Genomic DNA, 25,322 nt, shown 5'->3' with positions numbered 1-25,322 from the left:
TATATTTGCTTAACCTAATTTTGTTATTACCGAATACAAGTGCTTTGCTCTATTGTAAAGACTTCACTTTTGTAATATTTGTATTGTAACTGTACCCCTCATCTACCTACATTTAAGACAAATAACTTCGCTACGATTCCTTCTTGATCTGTTGTAATTTGTATAACGCTCATGTTTGTCATATTGGTTGTTTAGTTATCTGTCTATTTGTTCTTAGTTATATTTTAAACATTGTGTTCTCTTAGGCTTTCTAAATCTGCACCCTTATATACCATAGCTACTTTATATACTTTTGCTTTGCAAATTATTGTTTGTTTCAAATCCTCCTTGTGTTGCCTTGTTGGTACTTTTTGTGCTGTTGTAGTGCCCTTTAAATAAAACATTTCATTTCATATAATGTATTAAAATACCTATCATATAATGTATTAAAATACCTATCATATAATGTATTAAAATACCTATCATATAATGTATTAAAATACCTATCATATAATGTATTAAAATACCTATCATATAATGTATTAAAATACCTATCATATAATGTATTAAAATACCTATCATATAATGTATTAAAATACCTATCATATAATGTATTAAAATACCTATCATATAATGTATTAAAATACCTATCATATAATGTATTAAAATACCTATCATATAATGTATTAAAATACCTATCATATAATGTATTAAAATACCTATCATATATTGTATTAAAATACCTATCATATAATGTATTAAAATACCTATCATATAATGTATTAAAATACCTATCATATAATGTATTAAAATACCTATCATATAATGTATTAAAATACCTATCATATAATGTATTAGAATACCTATCATATAATGTATTAAAATACCTATCATATAATGTATTAAAATACCTATCATATATAAAATATTGTTTATATTATTATATTATAAAAATTTTACATTTTAGTTCGTGTGGCGTACACGGTGTTTGTTTTAAATTGGTGTATATATCAGTGTTACTTTTCTCGCAAGATATATATTACATATTTCGTGTTGTACTAAGAAAGCAGATAGCATATCAATTTCAAGATTAATAGAAGATATATAGAATGAAAAAACCCGTAACATTACGCAAAAAATTCCAATTAAAAATCAGTCTAAATAATTTTACGTCTAATATTTATATTGAATATTTGTTGAAAGCTGTATTGGTCTTAGTGGCTATAGCGTCAACCAGACAAAACTCAGCTACGATATTCTCCTAGATTTGTTTGGTTTAAACCCACGGTTTGTTAAAAGACAAAAAAAAATCCACCCTAACTTTCGGTGTCCTTGAATGCTATTTATAGCCATGATATTTGGCCAAGAAAAAAAACCAGAGGGTTTATGGTTCATGCTCTATATGCCTATTTAATTAAATAAAAATGAAATTAACTATTTTAAAAATGCCCAACCCATCCATTCGCATTTCACAGGGTATACCTTAGTTAATGAAAAGTTCAACAGTGTATACGCAGGGTTGCTACAATAGTTTCAGATCCAATTTCGCTGACTTTTTCTTCGTTTTTCCTGACCATTTTTAGAAATTTTACTCAACCTTTAAAAGTCCAAATTTGACAACTTTACACTTTATATTTTACTTTTATCAAAAGATAATGCATTTTTTTGAGCTTACATTAAAGAATAAATGTTACGTTTTAACTAAAAATACATTGCAACGTTCACATCACTTTCGTAACAATTTCAAGATAAATTTACCAACTCTGAAAATTCAAAGATCTCAACCCGGCCTTTGAGACCCATTTTCAATTTCCCTGACTTTTCTTCCCTGACTTCTGGAACTCAAATACAGCAAATAGACCTTTTGTAATTATAGGGATGAACTTATATTCTTTAACGATTAATGAAGATAGCTAAGAATAAAATTCCAACCGTCACGATTGCGCTTTCGGGGCATTATACAAGCTGGGCTAAATCCTAAACTTAAAAAAAAAGAGAAAGAGTAACGTGTCAAGTTTTTATCGAAGCTGTGAATCTTAAATAAATGTCTTATTCTTCAATGAAGCGCAACGTGTTTTTTACAAGCTGTTACCCGCGAACCAGTTAAGCCTAGCTACTGTGACTAAATTACGCGGACTTACTCTCTTTATTTGATGAGACCTTGTTGCAAGGATATGACGTAATGGACGTCACTTCCCAGGCGATTACGGTTTTATCGTCACCAAAACTAGTTCTGGCGGGGAGGGAAGGAAATAAAACCAGTTTTACGCGACGTTAGTCAGTATTTTCTTTGGTGGCTGTGAAACAAGGTCTCATTTAAATTTTTAATACAGAGATGTTAAACAGAGGCACATTTATGAGTCATTATCTTACATATGGTATTACTATAGTTCCTGGTTTTATTTAATTGAGAATAATCTAATTAAAAATGACGAAAGTTTACTCTTTTATATTTAGACAAGTTTTCAATAAAATTATCATCAATTTCAAATATTAATATCGAAAGGTTTCCAAATAATCTTGTTAGAATTTTATTTAAAGTTTCATTTTGGAAATTTATATCAAATCTAGGCGTAAGAATTACAAGACAACAGGATTAATACAATAGGCATGTTATTCAAATGTCTATAAACGTTATTTAAGGATATCTTGCGGTCGGACACTTGCCAAAATCTCGCTTAAAAATAGGGTTAAAATGCGCAAAATCTGAGATTTTTACTATACCAAAACTTTTAAATGAAACACCGCGAACATTTGCAAGCCCTCGCGACACTTTCAATCCGAAAACGGTTATTCATCTCGCTACAAAGCTCATTCCTATCCTTCTACCATAGTCGTATCCGAAAATAAACCCTGTTTCCGTAACGCGCTGACTTATGACGTTCTAAATATTTCCGTTTATTTAAACGGATTGCTTCGGCCATAGCAAGAAAAAAAAGTGACGGTTTATTTGAGGCAAAAAGGAAAACACGCGAGACCAAAATGAAAAGAAAGACATACTCTGTATATCAGGAGGGGATTGAGTGAAGGCGTCCTTGAGGAGGGTGAAGTTTCGCCGAAATTGAGAGAGGAGCGTCCGTTTCCAACCGGAATACGAAAAAGGGTTAAGTGATCTTCGTCACGTAGACCACTTTCGAAGGTGCTCCCTTCTCGTTTGGCACTGATCCGCTCGGAAATAATCTTTCCTTCGAAATTGAGATAACGGCGAACAAATGTTGATATTTGTAAAGAGAGCACTTGATACGTTTCGAGTGCGGCCGTTCATTTTTTTTAAAAGGAAACATTGATAAAGAAAATTTATAAGCGACAATTCAAAAGGATAGCGAGCTAGCTGTTCGCTGTCGTGTTGCGCTAAAAGAAAGAACACCGATCAGCCGCTAGTTGGTTGAAGTCGGCCTAAGTCGGCCTATACCGGTACGTGACGCTCGAGTGGGGCGTTTGACGTACTAACACCTCCAGACACGAAATAGCTGGACATACGTCAAGCCACGAGTGCACGATTCTTAGAGGGATTTACAACGTTACGCGATTGACGTAGACACTTTCCACGGAGTAGACGGTGTTTCCCCTTTCTGGCGAATAAAGATTTACGCTGGAATTGGCAAGATCTTTAATTGTCTTAATGAAGAAGAAGGTTCACTACAGTGGGCTATGTCGTGTCACAGGACACGTTCGCTTCGAGCGTAGTTTCAATTAATTTTGAGCTGTTGCATCATTCGCGATTACACCGTCGAGAGCGTATACAAGAGTTTTGGTTCATATCTATATCTATTACTCAAGCCGACAAGCTTAGTTTTCTTCATCGTAAAATGGTAGTTTCAGATAAATTACGTATGTGCCATAAAAAAACGAGCGCTAACTTTCGAATTTCTACACAGGAGGGTCAACGCGTTTCGTCATATAGTCAAATTATACGGTTTTGTGCAAGTGGAAATTCCAGTTTTTATAAATTTCACTATTTTGCCCCTCGAACATTTTTTTGGTTTTTAAATTAAAAGTTACTTTTAAAGATATTATTCAATAGCAGTTGGCCAAACATGTTCTATTTTCATGATTGTAGTCTCAGCTGTAAATGTCATCCGTGAGGTTCAAGGTTCACCAAATACCTCACTTTCCACAGTCTTTCAAAATTTAAATTTTGCTCTTCTTAATATAGAAGTCTTTTTCAACAGTATCGTAGAACTGTATTTAATAATAATAGTAATAATAATAATCAGCTAGGCTAAAGATATATACCGGGGGTGCCCAAATGGGCGATTCTGACCTTCAAAAAGGTGATCTCGGCTTCTAAAGTGATTATCTTCAAAAAAATATTATAAAAAAAACCTTCTACAAAAAAAAACGATTTCGACCTTGAAAATGGTGATTTTTTAAATTGGAAATTTGGGCATCCCTCGTACATAGATATGAAACATATCAGGAACATACATGATTTCAAATATATTATGGTTTACCCATATAATTTAATATTATTAAAAGTAAAAAAGTAAACAAATATAAACCTTGGATATCCAAATAAATTTTAGTTTTCCCTCAAAGGTTGGTGTCTAAGGCTCTAGCCGACACCATACCGTGTGACTCAAAAAAAAAATCCCTCAAAGTTGATCTTTTTACCTTTTTCGCGTAGTTGATCAACGGTGGCGTCTTTTTGGTTATAATGAAAATTGTTCTCACAAATATTCAAAATAAAATCACAAATGCCCTAAAATAATACCTTTCTTTGGAAAAGAAACGGGTAAAGCTTTTTTAATTAAATTCCCAAGTACTTAAACTTACCACCGTTATCTGGGTAGTTGAAGTCGCGATATCGCGAAGTGAAACCATTCTAACGCGAAGTTTCAAAAATATAAAACGGCGAAAGGCTGAAGAAGCGAATGACTTTTAAAATGTATTAAAAATGTGGTAGTGGAAAGACAAACATTATCGGTCGCCGAGACGTGTTAAATACGAGACGCGAAACATCGATAATGTCTATCACTCTAAACGTCAAAAGTTTATACAAAGTAGCGGAAGGCTCGTCATAAATCGAGTTGTCCGGTAATATTTAAAGCGGCGGCCCGAAAGGAAATAAACTTACACAAACGGCGGAATATATTTTACGAGATATCTATTTTTATAAGATGGTAGACATAACAATGTCTTCATCTTGGAACGAGCCCAATAACGTCTGATACCAGACAGTCTCGCCGCCTTCTTCTCTCTTTTACGACTGCTCGCGAATCTACGAGCGAGCGTCTATGGCCCGTAGATAGCGTTGAGGGAATTTCGCCTTCCGCGCGAAGACCGTAAAATAAGGGACCATTCTCTCGTTATGAAGATAGCGAGGAATCGCGAGAATGCTAAAGACACGGCTCTACGGGAGTACAGGTAAGGCGCGCGCGAGTTCAAGGTAAATCGCATTTAGGACAAACGATTCGACTCATTCGTGGGAAATCTACGGAGAACAACGGCACTAATCAGTCTGGCGCAAATTCAAGATCTTATTCTTTGGGTCAAAATGAATCCAAGCGAATATACCGGCCCCCGCAAAGATAACTGGCGTAGCTTCTTTGGAAAGTTGAATATTGGTTCGCTAACTTCCATTCATTTACTTCCGCGTGTATTAACATTTATTATTTTTCGAATTCGATACCATAGTGGCGCGGCGGCAGATGATTCGCTAAAAGCAAAACATTTCATAAATCATTCTTTAATTGGCAAAGCGTGAAATTCCGTCAAAATTCCTAAGGAAATTAAAAAGTTGGGATAAGACACGAATAACCTCTAAGCGCGTACACAGCGTCGTATTGAGTGAGAGGCCAATTGACTCGCGCCCGTGACTCAAAAGTTCGGCTTGGCAGCTATGGCGCACTAGACAAGAAAGTAAACAGACAAACAATCTCCTTTAAACAAGATCAAAATGAGGAATAAGAAGAAATTAAGCAGAGCTGGCTTTCCCCCCCCCCCTCTCTCTCTCTCTCTCTCTCTCTCGCTCTTTCTCTTTGAGCAGAGTCGAGCTTGCATAATGATTTCACGCGAGCAGACCTCCCCTCTGGAAATAGCTCTGATAAAATTATGTTGGCAATACATCCGAACTAAAAAGAAATTGAGCGCGTGGGGAGCGCCGGAGATTTAAATGGCTTAAGTTCTTATCCCATTTCAGACGAAAACGACGGAGAATTTCGCCCGAATATATACGAACCTCGGGAAAATAAAGAACAGATCGGCTATACGCATACCTCGGGTTTTTTGGAGAGCGCGATCAATCAAGGACATTGCGATAAACGGAACTCGCGTGAATGAGTTGAGTCTTTAAAACGGGTGTATTAACGAAATTATCTAAAACGTGTCCGTGAAAGGCACTGGAACACGAAGGTTTAATTGTTTACTAATAAATTTTGTTCAGAAGACATTTTTAATTGAATTGATATCGTATCAGTTAACGTATTGGGTGGTCTTTTAGATTTTAGTCTGGACCATTCTTAGAGTCGAAATGGTAGTGCGTTTGTTGAGATGATTGATTATTTTAAATATTACGCGAGATTGGATACCGCGTCTAGAAGTCAATGTTACGTTTATTCCGTAAGAGGTAAATCTATTTAAATTCAACTGTAAATATTTAAATAACAATTTGCATACCGATTAGAATGTCTGGCGACCGTGTAAACACGTAATAATTAATTAGAACAAGCGAACTGAACCGGATCAAAGTCAAATTCCAATTTGAGAAAAGTGCCAAGTTACCACTTAATTTTTCAAATTTATTTTATATCAGAGTCGGCCGAGTCGCGATAATAAATCAAGAGTTTAAACAAACAGGCCCCGCGTGCGTTAAATACTAATTCGGGGCGTAATCGCGAACAAGACGATAACCTTCCGCCGGAAAAGTGGCGCGACCTTTTTAACGACGAACCCGAGTTCGTCAGTAGCGAACGACAGAGCGAAGTATTCGAGGAATTCGTATAAAACCGAGTCGGCGATGCGGGGACCATCTTGAAATACCGCGGCTTCATTTAAGAACTACTAAATAATATACTACATGTTCGTATAAATAGAAGTGTCGCCTTTCATTGGACGTTTCGCGATAAAAGCCACTGTCTCGCCGTTGCCTTCGACGAGAATAACGCTGTATTCCGGCGCAGAGTTGACGGCCGAAAATATACCCTATTCCCAGAGAGCGACGCGACGGATAAAATACCTACACACGCGATGGATTTTTTCCACCCGTTATTTTTAAATCTCGTAAAGCCGCGCGCGCGGTAGGTCCTCAGCCGTAAATTCGGAAGGAAAGGATGGAAATAGACAGACAACGGGCCTTACGGGCCTGCCGACGTCTTCCCGCGAAATAAGCCACTCTCCACCGCGTTCGACTCAATCTGGCTGCTTTGCGCGATTTTAATGTCCTAATGACACATTCTCTCCTACAATTTTCCCTTTTCTCGGGGTACTATAGCTCGAATTTTGACACTAAGCTAGTCAAATAACGAACGTAAATAAAACGTTCAAACAACAACGATGAATTACGTCGCTGAGAAGAGAATTACGACTGGTTTTCATTGGGGCAAAAACGACACGAAAGCGAGAGTTGACGAGCCAATTTGTGCTCTATAGTGACGACCTGTCTTAAACGAGATTTTTTTGCGTCGTAGCGTTTTAATTGCCCTTATAATAACCGGCCTTTAACGTAACAATCGAATTAGCCGGCTTTAAAATTACCAAGATTTTACTTTTTTGGAGATGCAATCGGAACGTAATCGGTGTAGTGGTTATATTGAGAGATAAAATCCGTTAGGTTAAATATTTAAATAGAAAACTCCACTTTACATGATTTGAGGGTGCTCTAAATTGGAATCGTCAAATCTAGCGAGGACATTACATTCCTCTCTTAACCGAGACCGTTTTGAAAATGTTCTAGATGGATATCCTTGTTCTTCAATTCTAGAATAGATAGTCCTGTATTTAGGTCAGCTATTTTCAATAACAATACACTTGATCTTTTCTTTAACCGTAGTTACTTGGGCCCTTCGCTTTGACCGGATGTTAAATATTTATTGAAACTTCGTTCATTTTATTCCCATGTTTTGCTTTGACTACTACGCACCGATTAGAGTTTTCCTAATGGTCTTAGCGAAGGTCTCGTAGAGGAAGAAGCACTTTTGATCAATTCGTCATTTTTAGTAACTATTTCAGGGCTTTTCACTTTCCTTTCTCGTGTGAGCTTTAGCGATAGAATTCTCATTATCACTTTTTAAATAGCTCTTCATGTTTTGAAACCATTGTTGTTAATTGTCTAATTCCGGCTCTACACTTTATCTCTCGCTCAGCTTTGTTACTCAAACCATTCCTTAGCCTTTCCAATTTCATCCTTAGTTCCTCCAACTTCTCATTTTGCTAATTCAGCGTAGTTTCAGTCTCGTTCCTGTACTCGTATAGGTTCTGGATTATGTTTGATAAATGCCGCTTCAATTCCGATGTTCGTCGATTATTAAAACGTTGGGTAGGCTGGGAATGCGGTTTTGAAAATGTTTGATTTTAGTAGTGAGCCGCTGTATCCGATAACGTGCGTATTAGCATAACTAATAACGGTAATAGTTAGGGTAGGGAGCTGTTGGCTCGCGTGGCATGTAGGGCTTGCCACCACCCTCCTACGCATTGTAACCCGGCCATGCACCTGAATTAATGGCTTTAAAAGTCGCTTGATGACTTAGGCCTAAGGTGGTGCCTTGGGTATTAGCTTAGCTGATTATTATTATTATTATTCTATAATATTGTTCCATAAGTTTGTCACTTTGGGGAATATTTTACTGAAAGCTAGTAACAAAGTGACATCACAAGAAGAAAATATCCCCCTAGTGAGGCGCTGTCAAAGGCTACGTGTGACAAGCGGATGCAAAACGGTGACGAAGTACAACCTTTACATGTGAAGAATAGGAACAGTCACAATTATGTTAGTTGCTGATTGATATGGCTGTTCAATTTTTTACTAGGTTGATTGTTGCATTGTCCGTCGACTCCACAGTACTTAGTGTTTAAAGGGCTGCTTACTCAGCTTCTTTTTCCTGATGATCATTACTTCGATTCCTTTGTTTTCCCATTTCATTACAGAAGGTGGGTAATTTGCCTTTTGTTTGTAGAAATGGCCAACCGCAGGCAAAGCACGAACAGTGTTGTTAAGCTTCAGATTTATTATTATTTTTCTTCTCCATGTGTGCCACTTGAATGTCAGTCTGTTCATATGATTCGCGAGTGTTTCATTTGGCTCACGGAGCGCTTGTTGACTGAGGCGTTTCAAGGTACAATGTCATAATATTTTCATGTCAGCATTGATAAAATCACGGTTCTTGATTTCGAAGTTGAATGCGGTTTTCTTCGAGAAGGAAAGTCCGCAGCTCGAAGCCTGGAACTGCCACTTTTGCTGTAGGGGCTACAATGGTAAGGGTAAGTGTTGAAGCGTCGAAGATATTTTTCCCGATTTTCTTGTACATAGAACAGTAGAAAACCATTGAAGATAAACGTTTGAAGTTAGGATTAGTTGAAGTTATAGTTGTTTTAGTCCAGTTGAGTTGATTGTCCCTTTGATTGAAAAATATCGGTTTGAAGGTGTCGCGTTTATAGTGACTGTTTAAAAGGGTTCGTTTTGAAATTGTCCGTATGAAAATAGGGTTTGACCCATATTATAGTTTATGTTGTCTTGTTAGAGGTGAGTTTCTTTTTGATTGAAGAAATACGGCGGTTTTAAGGGTGTCTAAAGTTATCCGTCGGCAATATGATGTTAGACCAGCCTTTATTGTGTAAAATTGTTCGTCGAGCAGTCTTGTAAATAGCACAGGTCTGCCGGACAAAATCCCGTTTATTAATTGCTCGGATCAGTTTATTAATTGAAAAACTAGGGGTCACAGGTCCTTGGAACAGGTTAATTAATTGTGAAGTTTCCTAAAAATTAAGTAGATGTCCTGTTTCATATTTAAGAGTTTGAAACAATTTTGTTTGAAACGCGAGTCCCCTCCCTCGGGAGTTTTTTTTTTGGGACTAAGTAAGCGAGCAAAGACGCTAAACGTTGTATAGTTTTTTGTAGTGGGTCAGCGTCGCTGCTGAGCGACTTCCGGTGGTTTTAAATAGCGCAAGGGACGTCACAGGTCATAATAATACCAGTTTAAAAATCCAAGAGCTAGGGGGCACAAGTCCTTATGACCAGTTAGGAAATAAACCTTATTTCCAAGACTGCTGTCGGGTCTGAAACCAGCCATATTTGTGGATATTTAAGAAGCAACTTAAACTGTACACACTTGCGGAAAAACTATTGAGGATTGGCACTATGACGCCACAGGATGTCGCGAATGTTTTTTCCTTAAGAGATAAAATGTTTGCGGCTATGGCAAAGAAATTAGGCATTTTGAACATACGTTTATGATATGCGAATTTTCTTGCCACCTAATTGAAATAAAATATGAATACTACTAATCTTTTTCCCCCAAAGCATATTTAATGAAGCGTGATAATTAAGTACCGTAGACTCCTAACAGTTAATTAGTAGTAAATTATCATTTATCGTTATTTTAATAAAACGTGGGACTTTTCCACCTACGTTATTGATTTTTTTAATTTCGGGAGTTAAACATTAAACATTGGCGCTACGACAAAAAAAAATTGAATTAATTTTATAAAATTTACTTTCGATTTATATTTTAATAAAAATTACGTAGGACAATAAAATATGGAGATTTAATCTTTTTTTGGCGAGAACGCAAATAGCGAATAATTCAATGCTTCCTCCGAGCGTTAGTGGGAAAATAGGATAATAAAATACCACGCATTATTAAATTTTAACCACAAAACGGTAGATATAAAATATTCATTTTTTCCTACACTCTTAAATCAACTTATAAGACTCAAGGTGACAATTTTAACTGCAGTCCACCATTAACTGCGCGATTTCATCTAGCCACAGATTTTATCATGATTCCTAAGTTCGGCAAACGTCTTTTTTGAAAGACAAAGTTGAAACGTAAACGTGGGTGTTAAAAATTACACGCTTGATATAACTCCAATATTTGACGTAGGACGCCAATAGAGAAAAACCAGAATTCCTTTTAATTTTCATCTAGAAAATTAAAAAAAAAACATCCTTCTTAAAGGTAGCCGGAACAACGGTCCTTTTAGAGAAATCTTAACTGCGGTTGAACTCCTAAAAAATAGTCTCAGTATCTTTTAAATGGGTCTAGATCCTGAATAAACGACAAATTAAATTGCAATTTTATTTTTTGAATAGATAATTTTTTATCAGGCACGATTTCCATATATCAGAGGGACGGTCTGACGGAGGTGACAATTTCAAGGGGCAGAGGAGCGTAGAGAACGGAGTTCCTTGACCCGCGCCGAAACTTCTCGGCCTAGCTACGTCTTTGGCGGTATAAAGGGAGGACTAAGATTTATGTTAAGGGTCCTGAAAATTGACCTGACGTAGTTCTCCTTAAAAGGATTCTACAGTCGGTAAATCGATATAAAGTGACTCTTCTCTGAAAATGACTCTCGTCTGGACTACTCTCGGCAATTTATTCTCATTAAATAGATATCTCGGATTATATATATAAGAGTAGTCGAACAAGTTGGTAATAACACATTGTACCCTTTGAAATCAACGTTTTAGGCAAACGGATCTGTACTCTAATTTAACCCGTATTTAAAACATTTTGTAATAAATGAAATATTTAAAATACAAAAGTACCGGCTTGGCAGCCTTTAAAAATTAACTATTTCTGTTGCTGCCTTTCTCCCATCCCCCCCCCCGCCCCTTTAGGTGAAACGCTGATTAAAGGGACACAAAACCATTTGAAAAATATTGCGCCTGAATTTCACGTAGCTCCTCCTCTTCGGTATCTCGTGTTGTTCGCAGATTTCGTAAGTGTCCCTTAATGTTACTAAACCATACTAATTAATGATATTTGTTACATAATTAACGAGGTGGATTGGATGCAATTGTTGATTTTATAAAATAAAAAGTGGTCTTGCCCAACTTGTTAAAATGTTGCTCTTACCTCACAAGACACAGCTTTATTAGTATATTTGAGCACAAGCGATTTGCTCTCGCGCTAGTAGGCTTGTGAAATTAAGAGACTGTGACGTAAGAGCAACATTTAAACAATATGGCCACGTTAATTTCTAAAAAGAACTATTGTTACTTTGTTACGAGGGTGAGGGATGATTATGTTGAATACAAATAGATAAGGTTATGTACATTAAACCAAAAAAAAAGATGACTAATTCCAACATTAGTTTTTTTTAAATAAGCCGCGAAATTTAATCTCGAAAATCTGAAGCCAGCCATCCGTCCGTCCAGCCAGGCCCTATCAGACTATAGCTATGAAAATCAAAGTTTCTTCTCCCAAGTAAAAAAGCGAGGCTGTAGCGGAGTGTGTGTTGAACTCTACAAAATTAATATGCAACGGCGCTACTATAGGCCGATTTAAATATCTCAGTTTCAAAGGGGTCCGTTTAGCACGCGTTCTGGGCCATTTGAATAATTCATTCTGAAGAATTTATCCGCACCGGTGGCATATTCGAGGAAGTAATTGATTAGTATTGGATTTCAATACATTCGGAGGGCCACCATACGTGAAGTTACTTCTGTATTTAAATATTAAATATTTAATATTATTATTAATATTATTAAATATTATTTTTTTACTCTCACTAGTGTCCTTTGTAATGAGCAGAAATACATTTCTGGGGGTCATTGCGCGTTAAACCGTAAAGTGAAACAAATGTATACACCAAAAACCTAGTCCATAAAATTAATTTTATTAATTCAGATTTAACGTTATTTTACAGTACTTCATTCAATTCTATTTCGGCCAAAATCGGGGGTTTTTTGTCGAAAGGGAAATTAATTAGTTTCAAGGTTGGCTGGATTAAACCATGGTTTAAAACAAGTGACTTAAAAAAATGTTTTTTTAATTAACTTAATATTATTCCAAAATGTTTGTACATTTTCTTACTGAAATGATTACATTTCTAAAACATTTACAAGGTGACCACATTTCCTATATTTTCAATACCTTCCTATAAATTCCTTAGGTTTTCTCATGTAGTATATAACCCCAAAACATTCCATCGTCTTGTACCCTTCTTCATCCTATATTTCACTTTATTTTATCTACTGTTTTTCGATAAGAATCCTTATTTTTGCTTCTGGTTTTTCCTATATTTTCCTTTAATTCGCTTAAAAATTTCCTATTTTTTCTATAAAATTTTCTGGTCACTTTGCATTTATACCAAATCAAAAAAAAAACTAAAACTAAATTTTTTTTTGTCACATGAGACTTGTAATAATACTCTTATTAATTTTTAGTTGATTTGTAATATTTATGCACTGTTAAAACAAAACGAAAAATAGATTAAAAGTAAAATAAAGAAGTGTTTAGAAAAACCTGATTTAAACCCCAAAAACATGGTTTAAACCAAAAATAAACGGTTTTTATTTGAAAAAAAAGTTTTTTTTTTCAAGCCTGATTAATTTCAATTTGAACGTTATAATTTGCCTATACAAGTGGTTTTTAATACGTCTACCCCAAATTCAGGGAAAGGTTCTTCGGGTGAAATAGTGAAAATTGCCTAATGAGCTTCGTTTTGCAGAGATATGCTTGCAATAATTGGAAATAAACCCTCTACAAGAAGGGGATTATTTAAGATCCTTTTGCCTAGCTGTGAATAGAGGGGGTCCATTTGAAGCGCGTATTTGTCTTTTCCTCAGCGAGAGCTCGACCAAGAAAGCATCTGTCTCCCCCCCCCCCTCCCCGGGATGAAATTGGGCCAAGAAAAACTTTACCCCCCTGTGCTCCAATGGCGTCATAAGACGAAAGTTTTAGGCAACCAATGAGATACCGGGCTCATTTGATTTTACGAGGGGAAAGCGCACACTGATAGACCTAAAGGATAATACCAATTCGATCACGACAAAAGGATTAACGTCTCAAAGCTGATATTGATCAAGCCCTTCTCGCGAAGTGATTTCTTTAGTCAGTGTTTAGAATGTTGGGCGTTTTTTAATATAGGAGAAATACGAAGCTCAATGCTTCCCCCTAAAAGTTGGTTCATTCGGTATACAAACTTCGGCTACCTCTAATTGGTAAACAATTGGTAATAGCATAAGTAACATAATAACGTTAGTATTACAATGAATGATTTTGGTTAATAATAGAGTGATTGCGTAATCGGAAACTCTCCCCTTCTTTCTCTCTTTGCTGGCGAAATTTCTGCCAAAATAGTTGGATGGCACGAGCGAAAACGCGTTCAAGTCTCAAATTGGAAAATAACTAACTCGTATAATCGTAAATAGTCAATTGCTTTGCCAGTCCTTAGCCACATAATGATTTAAATTATCATTGGTGAAACAGACTATCATTAAAGAACTTAGCGTTGTGATAATAGGAAGTATCATACTTACGATTATTATGTTACTTATGGTAATAGCGAGGAACAATTCAGGTACCTAAGAATATGGGGCTAAAATGCGGAAGAGTTTTCGCGACCAAGTAAGCGAGGTTGGCATCAGAGGCTCACGCTACTGCCCCATATTTTGAGTTTTGTAGGACGCAATTGTCGTTAATAATGTGTGACTTTTTTTGACCCAAAGAACGCACCCCTGAATTTGGCGCAAAACGTCACGGAAACACCCTGTATAGACGATGGGTAATACCAGTGGACGGAAAACCGGGACTTCGTTTTGATAAAGTAACTTAGATAGAGAATTTGTGTACGAGATAAATGTTGGTGAATTCGTCACGGAGAAGCGGCCTCTGAACTAATACAAGGACGATTGCCATTATAAGGAGTCGGGAGGCAGCGACGTCAAACGGGCAGACAGATAATCTACTAAAGTAAATATTTCGTCGCTTCACACTTTTAAAGTAATCAGTTCCGGAAACCACTATTTGATTCGAGCGATATTACCGAGCCAAAATGTTGATATTTTTCACCTCAAATGACACGAAATGTTATATTCCAAATTTCAGTCAAAAGAATTTCATTGTCGAAAATTTATATTTAATCGTAAAACGTAATTGAAAGCTATAACTCGAGATAGTTTAATTCCCAGAGTCATAAACTTCCATAATCGGCTGGTAAATACAGGACGATAAAAATGTGATAGGAATTTTCCCACATGGGCAGTCACAAAAAAAATCAAGTCTGTGTTTCAAAATAAAATGTGGTTTTAGGGCAGTAGAGAAAAAAATAAGTTCCCTGAAATGTTTAAATGTTATTCGCCGTGTTTATACATATATTACGAACGTTGACTTCCTAAATAAGGGCTCGATACGGAGGGGAACAAAATTAGGTATCACGAAATTTGAACCTCATTAGAACACTTTAACCGCGGCCGGCGTCACAGATCCTTTCAAGCCCCGATAAAGTATCGTGTAAACAAAAATATTGCAAGCTGTTTTAAGGTTCGCCAAGTATTCGTATCCTTTCAAATTGGACCCGATGAAGAGATTATTAGCAATTTATGTATTAATATTAATATCACGATTGATAATTCGGGTTTTCCCTATTTGAACGGTAATTTTCAAACAAATTAACACTCTACTATCGACTAAAAAAATTGTTGTAAACGCTTAAGAGATTTTTACCTCTCCGAGGGAACAAAGTCTCCTAGGAGGGGTTATACAATCACCGTGTCTGTCTGTCTGTCTGTGGGTCTGTCTGTCAGGCCTGCGAACGCGTTCGCATTTTCGGGGCAAAGGGTAATCACTGCGTTCGCAGTTTCTCGAAGGGTTGGCAGAACCACCGTGTGACGGTGAGCGTTAACGGATTGATTTGCGGTTGGGTTCGGTGGTCTTTTTTTCGTTATTGTAATGTTTAGGTTGTGAATGTTGAGTTCGTTTTATGGGTGTTGAGTCTGTTGTGTTTGTATGGGCGTTTTCTCTCCAACTTCTTCTTAATGACTTTGGGACGGACCGAGTGCTGAGTGTTATGCAACCTCTCAACGTCCAATGGCAGGGTTTCCACCAATTGTACACGGTATTCGTCTTAGTATCAATTTGCGATTTTTTGTACTCTAACCACTCAGCCACCAACGCTTGTTAATTTACAAAGTTATAACGTTAGGTACAATAATTTATTCTACATCATTTTAAATATTTATAAATTAAATTAATCTTATATTTAATTAAATATTTATAAATTAAATTAATCTTATATTTAATTAAATATTTATAAATTAAATTAATCTTATATTTAATTAAATATTTATAAATTAAATTAATCTTATATTTAATTAAATATTTATAAATTATATTAATCTTATATTTAATTAAATATTTATAAATTATATTAATCTTATATTTAATTAAATATTTATAAATTATATTAATCTTATATTTAATTAAATATTTATAAATTATATTAATCTTATATTTCATTAAATATCGTGATCAGGGATTGAACTCGGGTCGCATTGTAACAATGCGGATAGTTCCCCGCCGAGCCATTGACTTTGAAAATATTAAAGTAAAGGAACAATTATGATAAGGCGGGTTTTTTTACTAAACGGATTAATACAATATCTGTATTTATTGTTTATTGAACTTTGTTTATTCTTTGGTACGGTTTTTGGTTTTGTTTTAAATTTTGGTTAAATTCTTAACAAAATTTCGTTAAAACACAAAAAGTAGTTCATTGTTACCTTTTAATAACGCTTAGAAAAAGGATAATTATTCAAAACTCCCGCGGAAACTATATCAAAGTAATAATATAGCGCCACCGTCTGTAGAACTATCAATCAAACCGGGTAAAAAATATAATCTCTTCAATTTTTCGAACTTTAGTCAAATCTCGACGGGTCAAAACAAAACACAAAATAAACGTATATAAGGCCGTTGCCGTCAATATAGAAGATCTAGTCTTTCTTAGTTCTTGGCTGTCAGACGAACTACTACAGGACGGGGTCCTGGTGTCGGTCAAAAGTTATGAGGTAACTTTCCGGTTTTAATTAGTATGTTCGGTCTTCGGTCAAGAAAAAGAGTTAAATTGTGTTTCGCGTTTGGAACGTGAGTGAATGGACTTAAGTGTATGAACAGTGCGTGTTTAAGACTGAAAGTGTTAAAGTAATTGTGAACTAACTCAAGTCAGCTGTAAGATAAAATTGATTGTTTTTATTTTTTGAATTGGAATAACCTAATTATACCCTTGAAATTATCAACTCACCCTGTGAGGCTAATTAAGTAGATTGAAAGTAATTAGTAGCGAACAGCTCTCAGCTGTTAATTAAGACAGAGTTTATAGTTAGGGAGTTTGAATTTAGTTAAAATTACTCAGTATAATTTATGATATTTACTTAAGTGTAAGTGTGTTTTGGTTTATTTTTCAATCACGATGAACTAAGACAAACTCGTCATAGACACTTGAGTACCAGTTCTGTACAATTACGTAGAAGGGATATATATTGTTGGGTTATTGATGAAAGTTAAATCTAGAACGTTCCATATACTGTTCTGAATAAAAATAAACATTTATAATTTTGCATAATTCTGGTTGCCATTTTATTTTCTAATCACTCGCCCACAACATTACAGTTCTGGCAATCCCGAATCAAATAAATTTTCGATATAATGGCGACGGGAAATTATTCTCGTAAATTTATCGCGCAGCCTTAGGGAATATTCTTTTAACAAAATTTCGATAAACTATCGTTTAATTAAAATCGGCCCGATTCCGTTAAAATTATAAACCAAAAAGCCTTATATACGTGCTAGCGTCTAACTCACTGTTGTAACTACTTAACTTATGATATTCTGAATAAATTAAACTCGGTTGTTTCGTCTCAATTATTTTAATTATAATTAAAATTTTATACCGGGCGGGATAGAACTGGATAACATTTTTAAAAAATAACTCTAAATTGCGGAGATATATCTTTAAGGGTTATCTCGAGAAATTAATACCACTAGGGACAATTCTTCCGAGGAGAGGTATATTTTGGCTTGCCAACTTGTTTGAATTCGTAATGAACCGAATAATTAGCGAAAGTTCAGCCTTAAGAAAAAAAAAGAGTGTTACGCTCCAAATTAATGGGGTAGACTTTTATCGGAATTTAGTTTTGAAACAGACGCGAAAAAGAAAAGTTCGAAGTAGTTAGACTACGTTCGGGGCGTCCGCGAAACTCGTTCCTATAACATTGTAAATGAAATCGTCAATTTTTTTCGATTACTGACAATTTATTAACAGAACCGGAAGATTTAAAAAGCGTAGGGTGTCAAAATTCGCTCGTTTTTTTGCGCCGGTAAATGAACACATTAAAAAAGTTCCACTCTAATTCGCGCCTCGAGACTCGACTTAATAACATCTAGTCAATCTACAAAAATACGCGACGTTAAAAAAAAGATTCGGGACAAACTCGCGACTCGGTGATAACGACTGCGAAAGTATTAAAATCTGAAAAAGACTCGACACTATCTGGCGTATTATCTCGTCACGGGCGTTAAATGGATCTTCGACTAATACTTTTATTACGAACTATCAATTTTACAGCGACGTTAATTTCATCAATACCGCGAACGATAATATTGTCATTAAATTATAAAAATATTAAATTAGCATTTAGACATTTGGAAAAATCAAATTATCACTTGCGCGAAGAATTATTGTCTTTTAATTAAATACAGATACGCGATATTAATTATGGAAATGGAATTCAATATTTCTTTTATTTAATTGATCGGTTAAACTATCATTAAATACAATGAAATTCCACAATTTTTGGCGACATTGAAATATTAATCAAATTTCTAAAAGTTGATATAAACGCTTTTATCTCGAGGCAGCGCTGAAATGATATCAAAAAGTGGACGGAAATTAATACCGAAATGTAAATGTACGCCCGCCTGTAAGGAAATACTCAAATCGTATCTTGTCAAAATTGTCAATTTATTTTTGATACATTTACACCCCACACAGTCGCGTTTGGATAAAACTTAAAAGCTATTGATTAACCCAGCGTCGACAACAGCGAACGATGTTACAGAAAATACGTCGAAGGCTTTCCCAGCGCGTTTGTGGGGATTTAAAACGTCGTGAAGATTAAATTATGATGAAAGGAGTTCCCAACTGACACGCTTATTTCTCATATTCTTAGGCGGCTAAAGCCAAGTCCGTATAATTTACGGCTGGAACGAAAGATTCAACTTTAAAGCCATTGGCCATTAAGAAGAGAAAGCCTACGAAGTCGAGCGTCCTCGGGCCCGCGCTTAGACCCGCGACCTCGGGCCCGTGCGAAGACTTTCTGCTACTTCGAAAGCATTCTTACAAATCTTGCAAGAACGGCTAAAAAATAATAATTTTAACGAGAAGGAATTTGGTAAGAATAATTGCCATTAACTTGACAGCACCATAAATTCAGAAAGACCTTAATTTTTTTTGGCTAGAGCTTGGGAAAAGACGACTTAAATATTTGTCACCTACGAATCACGTCGTCGTTTCGACATTCGGCGAGATCAAAGAATTATCATTAACAGCTTAATTTCCGCAAATTTTTTTACCGATATTATGGCGAGGTTATCGACTGCAAAACGCTTTCGGATTTTAGAACGTTTTTCGCGTAATATTGAACAACCGGGGATTAATAATAACGTAGAAAAAGAAGGCGATATCAGCCCCGTTGTTGAAAGAAGTTCGATGATAATTGGCTCGTTGTGTAGGATCAAGGTAATCTTTGGACAAATATTAGAAACAGATTTAGGGGAATTTAAGAGATAACGGAGCATTAATAACGAGGCTATTGTTCGCCGAAGAAACGGAAGATACGTTTCACCTAACGCCAGTTCTGCCTTTAGCGTTACGCAACGTGACAGCATCAGTAGCGGCAGAGTGCGGGGGGGGGGGGAAATAAGTTTTATTCCGGGTCGGGTCTTTGCTCTCTCTCTCTCCGAGCCAATGTGACGTCCGCTAGGCTTAAAATGTCAGTGTGGCAACAACTGCCTCCCCTTTTTCATTTTTTCGGTCGTCCGCCGCGTGCGTGTTGTGATATTTGCGAAGGCGAGAATTCCGTGGCACGATCCAGGTGTGAGCGCCACTGCGCTCGAAATACGTCTTTTGATAAATATAGCCGACCAAATAGATGGAACGCTTTGAAATAGTATACACCGTGTTCTTTTTTTTAACTGAAAACGCGTGACACTTTTCCTTCGCGGGTTAATTAACTCATTTTGGTGTTTAAATCGAGACACTCGAGTTTTTGTTTCCGTGCATTTTTCAGATCCAACTTAATTAAGTTTTCCTAAACGGGGTTTCTATTGAACCGTGGAAGTATATCGAATCAATTTTAAAGTCTACCTGCACCCAAAAATTTAAATTTAATATTTTATAAGATTATGTATAGTTGTCAACACTGTCAAAATTTCATATTAAAATATTAATTATTTTATAAGTTATTCCAAATAGAAAATGGGAATTTTAGCAGACAAACTTCCGCTTTCATTTGACCCGAAAACGCAAAATCTCGAATGTATGGCGTAAAAGAAGCCAAACAAAATATATTTTACTAAAACCGCCAAATTGGCTAGATCATGATTACGTATGGCAACGTTTGGCTACACCCTAGAAATTAAAAAGGTAAATTTCCAGGACAAGTTATGTCGCGTTTTATGATGAAAACATACTAAACATCAAGAAATAGAGGGCTCTGATTACCGTATCATGGATTTAAATACCAGTGGATGAAACTATATTTACCCCATCTGTATGAAAGAAACATTTCTACCAGGGAATAACGAGGGGTTGATCACTCCCCGTAATCGGTGTACAGGCCTGTAGCTTTGACTGCACTAAAATGATTACGTAAATGAGTACAGATTTAGCACTACCAAAGGCTGTACTCATTTTCATATATATCATATATATATAATCGGTGTACAGATTATCAGAGAGTGGTTTGCCCCTCGGGGAATAATTATTTCGTGGTTGGCGCTGCTGTAGTCTAAATGAGTACATTAGCGACTCGAATTAAATCTTATTTACATTCGAGCTCGCCAAACTCACTAGCATCTGTGACGTCAGTGATGCTATAAATTAAGTCACGCACACTTTTAAAAACGGAAATAAATTTCTATAGAAGGTGTTAGAAGGAGATGCACCGATAAAATAGGAGACAGTGCAGGTGGACTTCAAGGCAGGAGTGCCCAAATTTTAAATAAAAAAAAACACTTAAAAATGTTTTTTAAAAATGCAATATTTTAGTGGATTTCCCACGCGGTGGACCACGCATTTATTCCACCACTGTATCATAAATATGTTATAGAATTGAGGCATGGTTTTTAAAACTTTCGCATTTTAACTTCCGCTTTGTAGCATAAAAGTCCAATAGATAAAAAATTTAAAAAATGAAGTATTTGGTGGATGATAAGACTAGAAAACGTTAAAGGGTGGTCACAAAAAAAACCCACAAAAATAACGGGTAAATCATTTAAAATACTTGTTTTTCAAAGTAAAAACGCCACTAATGGGATCAAGTTTGGTTTTACAAGTTATTGAAAAAAGTTTCAAATAAAATAGTCATTAGATGCGTGTAAAAAAAAAACAATCCATTCTTCGGTCAAAAAAAGGTGGATTTTTACCGTTGCCTACGTTATTCTAAAGGCCCGCGCACGCCTCCCGACAAGTAGGGTGCTTTTTAACGACTTGTTTCTTTGCGTCTGATACACGATAGATGGCTCTCTGATCTGGACCTACTAAGTGCTTTTCAAAACTTTAGGCCTAAGTTTTTGCACTAAAACAAATCTACAATTTAGATTGAAACTATTTAAATTACTGAAATACATGTCCTCAAATTTCTTTGTCTTAAATTATGGGAGTAAAACTAAATAATGCACTTTGAGGATCTTGACTCTTGAAAGTTAAACCCTCGCTTTTGCCTAGACAACGGGGTCCCGATATGACATAACCTAGTGGTCTGACTAAAACGACAGGAATTAATCGAAGAAACTGTCAGTGCACGGGCCTTTTTAATAACGTAGGCACCGATTTTACAAATAATCAACATTTTCGTTTTCATATTTTATCGCCAATTTGGCATAGTCATTAAGGTAACCTGACGTCAGAAATACGTCATAACTTTAAATTTGTATGGTGTTCAAATGAGTTTAAAGTTAATAATATGGTTAGAGCCGAAAGTTAGTTAAAAGGAGTAGAATCTAATCTATATCGAGAAATCATCCCTCGCGCCAATTACCGTTAGCTCTGTTAAGCCTGGTGGCAAAAATGTGAAATTCGTCGATCCGCCATAAATACTTCATACATTTTTATATATTAATATTATTTTATAAGAACCGAATTGCTATAGCGCTAGTTTATAACAATAATTAGCTTATCCCCCCTCCTAAAAAAACAAGGAGTGGCTAGCGTTTTCGCTAAAGTTCAAGAGCGTAATAAATTGCAAAAATAACGGTAAATTTTTCGTGCTCGAAGGAGAGAGCGGAACGTAAACTCTCCCTTTCTCTCTCGCAAAGCGCGCGCACGGTGGAACAATAAGTCATCCGGCCCGAGAAATTTTGATCCGGAATAAAACGGAGCAAAACGCTTTATTACGCGGCAAAGGGCTGAGAGGCGGCGAGAGCGAGAGCGGATCTCTTCTTCTCACTCCAAGCAGCCTAGATTTTGATTTATCTCCTCTCAAGGTTAAGGTCGCCGTATAAAAATAAATTAAACGTCTTTCTAAAGGCTATTACGCTCTCGCTCGTTCCCCCCCGCGCCTTCCCAACTAGGTATTTCGAGCGAAATAGTTTTCGAGGAAGGAATAGCAAACAAAAACTCCTACTCCCCGGCGCCGAGAGGCAGGTGCGCTCGCTTACGCGGGACAACGGAAAGGGGTGTCTCCGAACAACGCGACACTTTTGAGCGGGAATAAAAGAAGAAGCACTCACCGAACTTACTAGCGAACTCCCTGGTACCGTTAATACCGCCATCGACGTGGCTTTGTAAGTAAAATCCATTTTGGCAATAGAGTCTACACCTCTGGGCGCTGACCCCCGCCGCTAGTTGGGCCAGAGGTCCGACCTGTCGCCTCCTCCTGAAGTTTCTCATTGTCGTTCGACCGAAAGCGTAAACGTCGTAAGTCAACGCGTGGAGTATTTTGGTTTCGTTTCGGAGCCGCGACGAATGTTCCGCTCCGTCGTCGTCGTCCCGGCGAATCGCGTCGTTGGACAGAACCGCTAACTCGTTATTCGCGTTGGCGAGAGCGACCGAGCGCGCGAGCGCCGCTAGACCCAGAATAGTAGCTAAAAAAGCGAAGAGAGTTAGCGAAGCATTTAGTCCCATACTTCGCCTACGACTAGCGCATCTGTTAAATTTCTATCGTTGGCTTCGTTCAGGTTCTCCCTCGCTTTCCGATTCAAACCTACAGGCGTCGGACGCGAAACCGCGCTAAATACAACCCTACCCGGGCTAATACGGATTCGGACTTGGTGAGGCGCCAGATGCGATATCCGCGATTCAAGTACATTATCTCCTCTTCCTCCGGCTCCTTGATCCTGGTCACTGGCGATGTCCTCCGTGGACCGACCTTCGCGGCGATTACCGACGACGTTGACGATGACAGCTCGGGTTGCGAAACGATGACGGCCGATTCGGCTAGCGTAGCCTACGAGAAGCGACCGAGGAGCAAACCGGGGCATGGGGACTCTGCGGCCAGCAGCCGTTTACGACCAAAGACGAGTAACTAAGTGACCCATCGAAAACGATATCACCCCTTTTAAAGATATATTTTCTCTCCACTCACTGTTTTTCACTTTACGTTAGAAACTCGAATTGGAAATCACATTTTGTGGAAGGAGAGGGAGGCGAGGGTGAAATATGGACTCGTAGTCCCGTAATCTTCATCCAACGTCACCATTTCCTCCTCTGTTTGAACAGAAACTTCGCGCGAAGTAAAAAAGGTGAAGTAATCCAAATTTACGGCACGTTCTTTTTTACACGGACGAACTAAATTGTCTACTTTTTTATCTCAAAGTTTGACTGATATATTTTTTCCTCCGGCGGCCTCGGTTAAACGGATAGCGAGCGCGGCCACTGTAAATCGTCCTCGAGGAAAGGGTAAAAGCGTCTAATTAATTACGACAACTTCGCTGTATTATTCGCCGGTGGTGCGGAGACTTTTCTTGGAGCTTCGAACTCTCGTCGCGAGAGAGCGCGTGTACGGCATCTTACCGCGACAGACGACACGTGCGAAGTGGCAACGGCAAGTAGTCGAAACCGACCTTGGCTAGGTGAAGGGGAATTTCGCGAACTTCTCGGCGGAGAGAGGGAGACGATGGATTCGCGCCACCCCCCTCCCCCCCTCTCTCTCTCTCTCTCTCTCTCTCTCTCTCTCTCTCTCTCTCTCTCCCTCGCTCTTTATTTTGTTGAGCTCCTTCATTTCGTACAATACCGTCGTCCCACTCAATGGGGAGCCACTTGTCGCGCTAAACGGCGTTTCATTCAATATTTAAATAAGGCCCGTTGTTAGGCTAATTCCAATTGTACGAGTTAAGAACGGACGTTTAATTCCGAGTGGGTGACGAAATTAATAGCTCACTACGGAGTCAAATAAAATCAAATTTTTTTATAAGACTTTTTTTAACAACATTTCCGAAAGCCAGAAATGACTAGACGTGACGTACTAATTAATAATTTAGTTTGGTGTTGTCATTATTCAAATTAGACAAAATTAGGAAATAAAAAAACTTTTTGGTTTTAAGCTGGTTTCATTTCAAACACCCGTTTAAATTAATATAAATTAATTGTATCTTTTGTAAATGTAAATTTTATTTGAATTAAAATATAAAAGATTTCGGTCATAAATTAAAATTAACCAAGTTTTTATCTTAAAAATATTCAGTTTCTATTTCCTGTAAAAGGCAAAAATGAATTTAAAAGAAATCATCAGGGTTTTTATTTAAAAAAAACACTTGGTTTAAACCAACCGACGCTGAAAACGGAATTAAAAATTGTAAAACCCAGAGAATAAATCGTAGCAACACTGTGAACGAAAATAATAAAGTATTCCATAAAATTTTCTTTACCCTAATTTAAAAACCTTGTAACTCTGTTACGAACATTCACGTTATACTTTATTTCATTCTAAATAAAATTTATATTTTTCTCATAGCTTTTAAAACTTTAACTTGACTGTCTCAAATTGATGAAATTAAACTTGCGTAACGAAATAAAAAATGCAATAAAGTTGAAAACTGAATAATATAACCGTTGATCGGGTAAGAAGGCGACGCTAGCAAACGATTCCGAATCCCGATTCAAACTGGATCAACCCTTTGGCTCATTAATCGTTTGACCTAGTCTTTGGGTGGGAAACGGGGGCTGGGGGATCACTGGTTTCT

The 25,322-nt window shown here is 36.8% G+C and overlaps 1 protein-coding gene across 2 annotated transcripts in view; it reads right to left on the bottom strand.

Annotated features, from left to right (window-relative positions):
• LOC149947887 (uncharacterized) overlaps positions 1-24,226 on the bottom strand; it is a 56,712-nt gene extending 32,486 nt beyond the window's left edge. Inside the window, exon 1 of one of the 2 annotated variants that reach the window (XM_090172024.1) lies at positions 22,872-24,226. In XM_090172024.1, coding sequence (XP_090028150.1) covers positions 22,872-23,265 — 394 coding nt within the window. In that variant the 5' untranslated portion in view covers positions 23,266-24,226. The remainder of the gene's footprint in view (positions 1-22,871) is intronic. The other variant, XM_090172023.1, reaches the window with a different exon arrangement.
• Between the last annotated feature and the right edge of the window lie 1,096 nt (positions 24,227-25,322).

This window comes from Leiobunum rupestre, chromosome 4, assembly GCF_980474605.1.
Source record: "Leiobunum rupestre chromosome 4, qqLeiRupe1.1.hap1, whole genome shotgun sequence".
NCBI lineage: Eukaryota > Metazoa > Arthropoda > Arachnida > Opiliones > Sclerosomatidae > Leiobunum > Leiobunum rupestre.
The sequence above is the reverse complement of the archived record's forward strand: the minus strand, read 5'-3'. Positions and strand labels throughout refer to the sequence as shown.